Here is an 8479-nt window from a genome sequence, read left to right as displayed (position 1 = left end):
GCCTGTGCCACATCCCTCCCCACCTCCCCCCACCCCTCCGTTCATCATGCTCCAGTGGAGGTGGTACCTAAAGCAGAGCACAAACCCCTCTGCCCTCTCTCTCTCTCTCTCTCTTCATTTTGTGCTAGATTTGTTGCGGGTTTTTTTTTTTTTTTCTCTCTTCTTTTTCAGCAAACCCCAACCCAGCTGGAGATAAGTGAACCACATTACAGTACAGGAACCAACACTATCGCAAACCCTGCCCGCGAGCGCAGTGTCTCTGCCCTCCTCGCCCCACAGGGAGATGCCCCCGAAGGACTTGCGTGCCACCAGCAGAGGCTCACCCCATCCCGGAGCAGGGATCAGTTGTCCCAGCCCCTCCAGTCCCAGCTCTCCAGAGAGACTGAGCTAAAGGACGTTGAGTTTTCTCGAGCATGTCAAGTTACTATGGACCAAGTCCCACATCTGGAGCAACTCTGGAGGCAGCAGTTTATGAACCACCAACATACTCCGGAAAAAACATGGCTCCTTGTTCATCTTGCTGTTCTTGTTCTTCACAATGCCAAAAGTTTTGAAGCCCTCATGCCCAACAGGTGATACTTTAAGGACCTCCAAGCACATCCCTAGGAAGACATCATCGATGGGGTACAGCTCCAGAGTCTCCGAGGTCTTGTGCAGCCTCTTGGCCAGGGGCCCATCCATGATGAAGCCCCCACCCCCTGCATAGGGTGGGTAGTTGCTTTTGTTGTAGAGGGCGCTGGGGATGTAGTACTTGTTCTCCTTCTTCCGGATCGGCTTGGCCTTGTAGAGGACATCCCCCACAAAAAGGTCCTCTCCCTCCTTCTTGTCCTCCAGGAACTCCAGGATGTTGCTGGGACTCACAAACACATCATCGTCACCTTTGAAGATGAAGTGGACATTGTCACAGTAGATGTTCAGCCACTTCAGGAAATGGACCTCTTTGAGAGTGAGGTTGAAGAAGCTATCCAGGAAATCCCACTGCAAGATGTCCCCATAGATGTGGTTCTCATAATCCAGCAGTTTCTGGTAGTTGGCTCTCTCTTCCTCCTTGGAGGCCGTGCCCAGCAAGAACAGCGTCCTGATCCTCTTGCCATCCACCTCCTTCTCCTGGCCCCAGGTCTTCCGGATGGCCTCACGGCGGTCATGCTGCGTGATGATAGACTTGACCACAATGAGCAGGTAAACATCCTCACTGCATTTCTCCGGGTGGTTGATCAGCATGGGGAAGTAGCGACAGTGCCGATAGAGCAGGAACTGCTGGAAGTTGGGCTCCAGTCCTTTGAACCAGTCCACCTTGCTGAAGTTCTGGTTGGCCGAGCAGTTGGTAGTGGTGATGTCCCAGGACCTTGCTTGCTTTGCTGTTACGCTCTCCTCCTCCTCCTTCACAGGAGCTTTCTCTTTCTTGCTCTTCCAGAAAGTGTTGGTGATGGAGAAGGCATTGTTTCTCTTCTGTGTTTTCAGGGGCTCCGGAGGAGGCAGCTCTTTCTGCTGCTGGCCCTGCATGAACTGGCTGGGGGCCATTCCCCGTTGCAGCACTGTCACTGTGATCACCAGCAAGAAGGAGAGGCAAATCGTTTTGTAGATGGTCTTCTTCCTAAAGGGATGAGACAGGGGGGGTTAAGGAGAGGAAACTGCAGGCTGTGAGAGGCTTATCTGCAAAAGCACCTCCTGGAGAGGTCATAGGTTGCTCATAATCTGTGTCCCATCACCTTTTGATGGGCAGCAGCGTTGTGGGAAGAGCTGTGGGACACCTCCACACATGCTTTTCCCACCTGCATCCCACTTGTGGGGTGGCTCTAGAGCCACACTCAACCACAGGGACAGGCACACAGCATGTGGCAGGTGGCTGCGATGTCATCTGGTAACCCCACATCTGCGCAAAGAGCTGGGAAGTGTTCATGGGAAGGAAGAAAATGGGTCCAGAGAAAGAGATTAAGTCAGGATGCGAGCTTCAGCAAAGCAGCTGTTTTGGAGGAAAGTCTCAAGGGAAACCCCTGTTTCACCCATCTGAAAATTGCAGTTCAGGACGAGAAAGAAATTATCTTTTCCACGGAAACGTTAGCTCCAAAACACAGACGTACCACCCTAGACTGGCATCACAGGTTACACAACACTGAGAAACCAGAGCCAGGAAGACCGCGGGAGTTGACACGAAATGGGCATCACCGTTTCATTTCAAAATGGCAGTTTGTGACAAAAAAATTGCCATTAGAGAAAATCTTCAAGGTTCAGTGGGGAAAAGACGTCCCTAACTGTGCATCCGCCTTGGGGACCGGCATTCCTGGGGGCAATGCTGGATGCTTTGGCCAGCTCTCGGGACCCGTCACTTCGCTTTGCGGTGATAAGAATAAGGAAGGCGGATACACTGCTGGGGATTTGCACCACTGCAGATCTCAAGTTTGGGAGCAGATTTTCCCAGCCTGCAGCAAACCAGATATCTGCATGTCCAGGGTGTGTAGAGAGGACTGGGGGGACTGAGGGTGGTAGATCAAACCCAGCCCCTTGAGGGCCATCCCACCCCTCTGCTGCGGACCTATTGCCCAGAGAAGCCGCTGGCTCATGGGACAAACCATGGAGCTCAGCAGGGGCTTGGGAGGGACCCTCCCGCAGTCCTTGGGACAGTGGGAAGGCTGCACCCAGAGATTACTGATGCACCAAATAGCCCCCAGCCTGCTTTTCCACACAGTTAAAGGTGGGTTTCTTGCCCTGCTGCCATGGAGGAGGGGAACAGCCCACTCTGCCCATCTGCACTATGTTGCCCCAGAGCACCCGGCTCCTCTCCACAGCTGGCACATCTGCACCAATATCCTCCCGCCTCAGTCCTGCTTGGTCCAGCTGCCTCGGGCCATCTCCCTGTGCAAATGAGCACTGGGCACAGGGGTGGCAGCTGGGCTCCACCTGCCCATCAGGGTCCCCACAGCTTCCCAAGGGTGGCCCCATCTCTGGCTGCTCCCACGCGGAGGGGACACGCGAGGTGCTCAGCAGCCCCTGGGGCCCCTTTCCCTGCCGGTGGGTGAAGGGGACCTCAGCTGGGGAGCCGAAGGAGATGGATGTGGCACCGGTCTCATGGCTGCCCTGCGCCCGCCCTGCGCCCGTCCTCTTGGTGACAGAAGCACGTCTCGGGGACAGCCCCTCAGCCTCCCGCTCCCTGTTAGAGCCAGAAAGATCCAAGATCTTCTCTACCAGGCAGATGGCATCTTGACTTTGGGATAGTCCAGAGAAGGAGCTCAGGGCTGAAATCTGAAACATTTAACCCAAGCAATTTCCAGATAGCCAAAAAAAAAAAAAGCCTTCATTCTCCCCTGGCCCTGGGGGCCGGATTGTGATCAGTGCCACCGGGAAGCTGCTGGGGTTTTGGGGCACAGGCTGCACCAAAGCACCTGCTTGGTGGGACACCCCAATGCCCCTCAGGCTCCCCAGGGCAGGGGACAGCACTGCGCTTGGGGACTCCAGACACCCTGAAATGCAGGAGCCCCAAAAGGCAACCAGGGGAACTGGGAGCTTTTGGGAGCTCCTGTCTCTGGCTTCACCCCCAAGTACAAAGAACTTTTCAGCCCTGTGTTTACGTGATTGCTAGCGTGGACTGTGAGAGCAAGCGTGGAAATAAGTAATTACGGGTAAATAGATAGATATTCCCCCTCTGGTTTTATATGTGACCACTCATCTGCGACTGATGAGGGAGCAGTTCTGATTAGATCTCACCATTCCCTTAACCCTCTCCAGCCCTGGCCACACAGCTCTGAGGTTGTTCTTCAAACCCCTTGGTCTGATACAGTGGCAAATTTAACCCTTGCACAGCAAAGCAATGTTTAAAACCTCTCATCAATACCTGGCACTGCAGCAGAAATAAACCCCGTCACTCTGTATAGTAACCCAAATTGCACCAATCCCATCCTGACACACCAGCCTTCTCCCACCCCACTCCATCCCACCCCACTCCATCCCACCCCATCCCATCCCATCCTTGCACTCCCCAGCACCCCAAGGACAACACATGATAACACACCCAGCCTGACAGATGGCCAGAGGTTCCACAGAAGCCATGGGCAGGGAATTACTGAATATAATTTAAAAAAATTTGCATAGGTAGGGCTGTCACTAACTGGCATGGACAGGTCCCACCCTTGGCAGGCTCGGTCTGCCATAGACAGGAGCCACATGGAGCCGCTCGCACCTCCATTACCCTCCTTGAGTCACTCCTTTTTATTTCAGCCCAGGCAGAAGACACTGTCCTAGGGGTGAGGGGAGAGCTCCATCTTTTAGTAAGGGGTGGAGGGTTGGGTGGCCTGGATACGTCTAGGTGTATTGGTAAGGTCTTGCACAACAGTATAGAAACTTATTCCTCCTTCCTTCAGCGGACACCGTTTCCCAGCTCTCACTGGTGCAACGTGCAATTTTTGCTTTGTTACAAAAACATATTTGGGATTTTTCCTATAGGTCTGACTCTGTAAACCATGGGGGCACCACCGGGTCCAGCAGGAGCTGGGAGCCCCGCGGCCACCTTCTGCCCTGCAGAACCCCCACCCCCTGGTCCCCGTCCCCCGTGTCCCCCCACCCCGTCCCTCCACTGGCAGAAAAGCGAGGAGGACTAGGGGGACCCTGAGCCACAACCACAGGCGATTCCCACATCAAACCAAGGATTTTGGGGGGCAAAAGAGTGACAAACGTGTGTGTGTCTTCTGATCTCGAGTCTTTCTGCTCTGTGATGTCTTCAGCTGGGAAGTACTTTAGGGGGGAGAAACCAGGTCCTGCTCCCTGGAGACCCCAAGAACCACCGCTTTGCAGGAGGCGAGGGAGAGGCTTCGGGTTCGCTACCATCACAGAGAAATCACCCTGCTGATCCCCCCACACCCTGCTCTGGGGCACAACCCCCAGCCTGTCGCTGGCAGCATCCCCAAGAACCTGGGGCACCGGGCACTGCGGGGCCCGGGGAGAGCAGCAACCCGCGCCCCATCCCGGCTGGGCTCCCACCGTCCCCAGCCACCGGGGTCGGTGCCATCGAGAGAGCTTTGAAAAGGTCCCAACCCGCTCCTCCTCTTCCCTTTTCTCCACCACTAAAAGCTGAAAAGCCTCCCTGTGAGTCGACCACGCCACCACCAGCTGTGCCCCGGGCGGTTAAATATAACCCCCCCAAATTAGGGGTGGGCAGTTTCCCTTTCAGGTGGTGATGCTGTGGGACAGGGGAGGCCCCAGGAGACTGGGGCTCTCTGTCCCCGGAGAGGCACACAGCCACTTTTGATCCGCATGAAAACCTCTTTGATCGGCCAGGACTATCTATTTATTTGGATTTTTCTGGCCCCTTAATTAGACCCAGTCATTGAGCCGGCGGAGGCACCGCCAGTATAGAGCCCTTTCTGTTGGCAGTGCCAAAGGCTTGGGAGAGGGGATCTTATCTAGGAGCAGATGCTGGGCAGAAAGCACCCAAATGTCTCCAAAAGCAGCCCACGCCGGCTGGGTGCAAGCGCCAAGCGCGGCTCCAGCTCACGACGGCTGTCCCCAATCCCGGGGTGTCCGGGGGCACGTCCCCTTCTTATAAAAGACGTCTGGTTTAAATACAAGGCGGTAAAAACACAGGGCTGGGAAGAGAGGCAGGAGGCGAAACCCTGGATGCTTCCCCTCCGTGGGGGTCTGCCCCCGGGCTGGCGCTGCCGTGGGGCAGGGACCCCACGGGGCAGGTCTGGCTGCCCCCACGGCCCCGCGCTCCCCGGCCTCGCCACACAAACCGGCCCTTTGCAGGGAAGGGCTGGGAAAGGCATCCCCAGGGAAGGGGAAAGACTGACCGCCAGCCCCCGCCCGGTGCCCCCGTACCGGTTCCCGCCGGGCCGGAGCTCCGGTGCCCCGGGATGGCGCGAGGTTTGCGCTGGGAGCGGACACCCCAGAGAGCCTTCCCCGGGGTACCCCGGCCCGGGAGTGATGGGGGACGACCCCGCCGGGGAGCCCTCTGCAAAACTGGGGCAGGCTCCCTGGGATGGGGACAGACGGACAGGGGACACGGCGCCGTCCTTTGTCCCTGCCCCATCCGCAGCCTCCCCACCTAAGATACCCTTTCCCAACCAGCCGCTCCCGGGGCATCCCTCGGGAGGGAGCCGGCGGGGTGGGGACCGGGGGACCCCTCGGAAGGGACCCGGCGGGGAGGGAACCTCGCAGCCCCCCAGGCTCCGGGCAGGGCGCAGCGCCGGGACGGCAGTGCCGGGCGGCGGGAGCGGAGGGTGGGGGACACCGGCTCTCAGACGGTGCTGGAGCGGGGCAGGAGCGGGGCTCGGGCTCCCCGCTCCCCGGCAGTCACTCACCACTGGAACATGCTGGGAGTGGGACGGGACGGCCGCTCCGCTGCTGGCCGGGGCTGCCCGCGGTCCGGGCGCTTCTCTCTGCCCTCTACCTCTTCCTCCTCCTCTTCTTTTTTTTTTTTTTTTTCCCTGCTTTTTCCCTTTTCCCTCCCCTCGCTCTCCGAGGTGGAGCCAAGAGGGATGGCAGAGCAGGTAGGTTAACTCTTGCCCTGCCCCTCGGCCCCCCCCAGCCGCACCAGCAGGCAGAGAGCTCCCCTGTGCTGGCAGGGGAAGGGGACGCGGGGATTTAAGGGTGACACCCCACACCTCCCTCTGGGGACCCTCCCCGCGGCACGTTGTTGATGGGACACCCACCCATCAGCAGACTGGGGGTCCCTCCCCAGCACCCCTCAGGGTCTTCTGCACCCGGGGCACAGTGCCCGCTCTGGGGTGTGTTAGCCCTGCTCCACAGCGGTTAACTGCAAAGGATCCCATTACGGGAAGGGCATCCCAGTGCTCACCAGGAGAGGTGCTTTTGGCAGCTGGGATTTATCTCTGGAAAAGGAATGTGGGTCTTTTCTGCCCACCCCACCCCACCCCACCCCCCCCAACACGGGCAGGTCACTTTGGGATGAACCCCAAAAGGGAGCTGGGGCCCAACCCCAGTTTCTCACAGGGACACTGAGATCCCAGCTTTGCCTCTGTGCTCGGGGGCACAGCACAGTTTGGGATCCCTGGAGCAGTGGAGCCACACCTCTCCTGGGACCCACACCTTGTCTGGGACCCACATTTCTCCCAGGACCTTCACTCAGGCCCGACACCTTGTCAGGAACCCAACACTCTGCCCAGGTCTCCCACCTCACCAGGCACCCACGCTCTGTCGAGGACCCACACATCTGGGACCCACACCGCACCTGGGGGTGCAGGCAGTCAAGGGGAAGGGTTACTGCAGCAGGAAGGTGCCTGCTTGGCATGCCAGGACCTATCTCGTAAGTCAAATTTCCACCAGCACCACAGGCAGGCGAGGTGTACTTCCAAACTCTTCCTTCAGCCCTGGTTCAGAGCAGTGTTTCTCCAGCATCCCTGCTGCAGCCATATCACATAGGACATCCCATTGCCCATTGAGAAGCAGATTTAAGACCTTCCTTTCCTCTTAAATGTAGCATTTTAGTGGAGGGCATTTTTCAGACATGAAAATCAGCCGCCACCATTTCTGATGTCTCCCTTGTTGTCATCCTCCCATCCCCACCAGCCGCTTGTATCAATCACTAAGCCAGGCTGGGAAGCCTGCAGGAAATCCTTTGGGATATTTCCTTTCCTGCCTAGCAGATATACCAGTCCCTCTCCCCACAGTCCCTCTGCATTTTGCATGAGTGCTGAGGGTCAGGGTCTCCCACAGCTCTCACAATCCCCTGGACACACTGCGCTTGTCATGGGAAAGGTTCTTCTGTTCCAAGGCTGGACACGCGGTGGAACCTATGCAACCTCTGCTGCTCTAACAGCATTTGGCCCTGCTCCAAGAAACCACGTCCAGCTGAGTTTGGTGAGGAAAATTGCATTGCTTTCTCCATACCCGCTTCTCTCTCCTTATCTCAGCTTATCACTTTCCCACCACAGCAGCTCAGCAGATGCCCTGCAGCTCCACATCCTGGGGGCTGTGAAACCTCCCCAGGAAATATTGCCCAAACAGGCTGCGCCAGCTCTGCAGCACCCCACAACCTTATCATCACCAAAGGTCCCACGCACCTCCTCTGATTCTTTTTAGTCTGTTCCCACTGCCCGCAGGAAAGTCTGTATCTGCTGATCTCATGGCCCAAGAAAATCATGGCTGTGAGATGTACAGAGAAAGGGTGTCAGGGGTACCTTAAGGATCCACACTGAGCATCAGCTTGACTGCAGTGGGATGCAAAAAGGACTCATCTCATCCCCGTAGCACAGGGATGGTGGGTGCACACCAGCCTGTGGCTGGGAATTCACCCCACTCTGCACAGAGGGGGTCATGGTGGAGGGGGACCCCATTGGAGACCCTCTCTTCTCAAACAGGCACAAAGGGATGCAAACAGCAAAGCCCCAAAAGCGCAGCCACCATCTCCTCCCTACAATGTGCCCTGGGACCATGATGGGGACTGGGACAGCAGCACCCCTGCCACGGGGAGCCAGAGTAAAACCCAAAACACAGCCTTGGAGCAGCTGCTACAGCCGCAGGGAATGCC

General features: G+C 57.4%; 1 protein-coding gene across 1 annotated transcript; it reads right to left on the bottom strand.

The window, feature by feature from the left end:
* Nucleotides 1-387: 387 nt before the first annotated feature.
* On the bottom strand, nucleotides 388-6301 carry B3GNT7 (UDP-GlcNAc:betaGal beta-1,3-N-acetylglucosaminyltransferase 7). The gene is made up of 2 exons (XM_059822895.1): nucleotides 6291-6301; nucleotides 388-1594 (listed from the first exon to the last, which is right to left on the bottom strand). The coding sequence occupies exons 1-2, from the start codon at nucleotides 6299-6301 to the stop codon at nucleotides 388-390; spliced, it is 1218 nt and encodes a 405-aa protein (XP_059678878.1).
* Nucleotides 6302-8479: the final 2178 nt, after the last annotated feature.

This window comes from Gavia stellata, chromosome 11, assembly GCF_030936135.1.
Source record: "Gavia stellata isolate bGavSte3 chromosome 11, bGavSte3.hap2, whole genome shotgun sequence".
Lineage (NCBI taxonomy): Eukaryota > Metazoa > Chordata > Aves > Gaviiformes > Gaviidae > Gavia > Gavia stellata.
The sequence above is the reverse complement of the archived record's forward strand: the minus strand, read 5'-3'. Positions and strand labels throughout refer to the sequence as shown.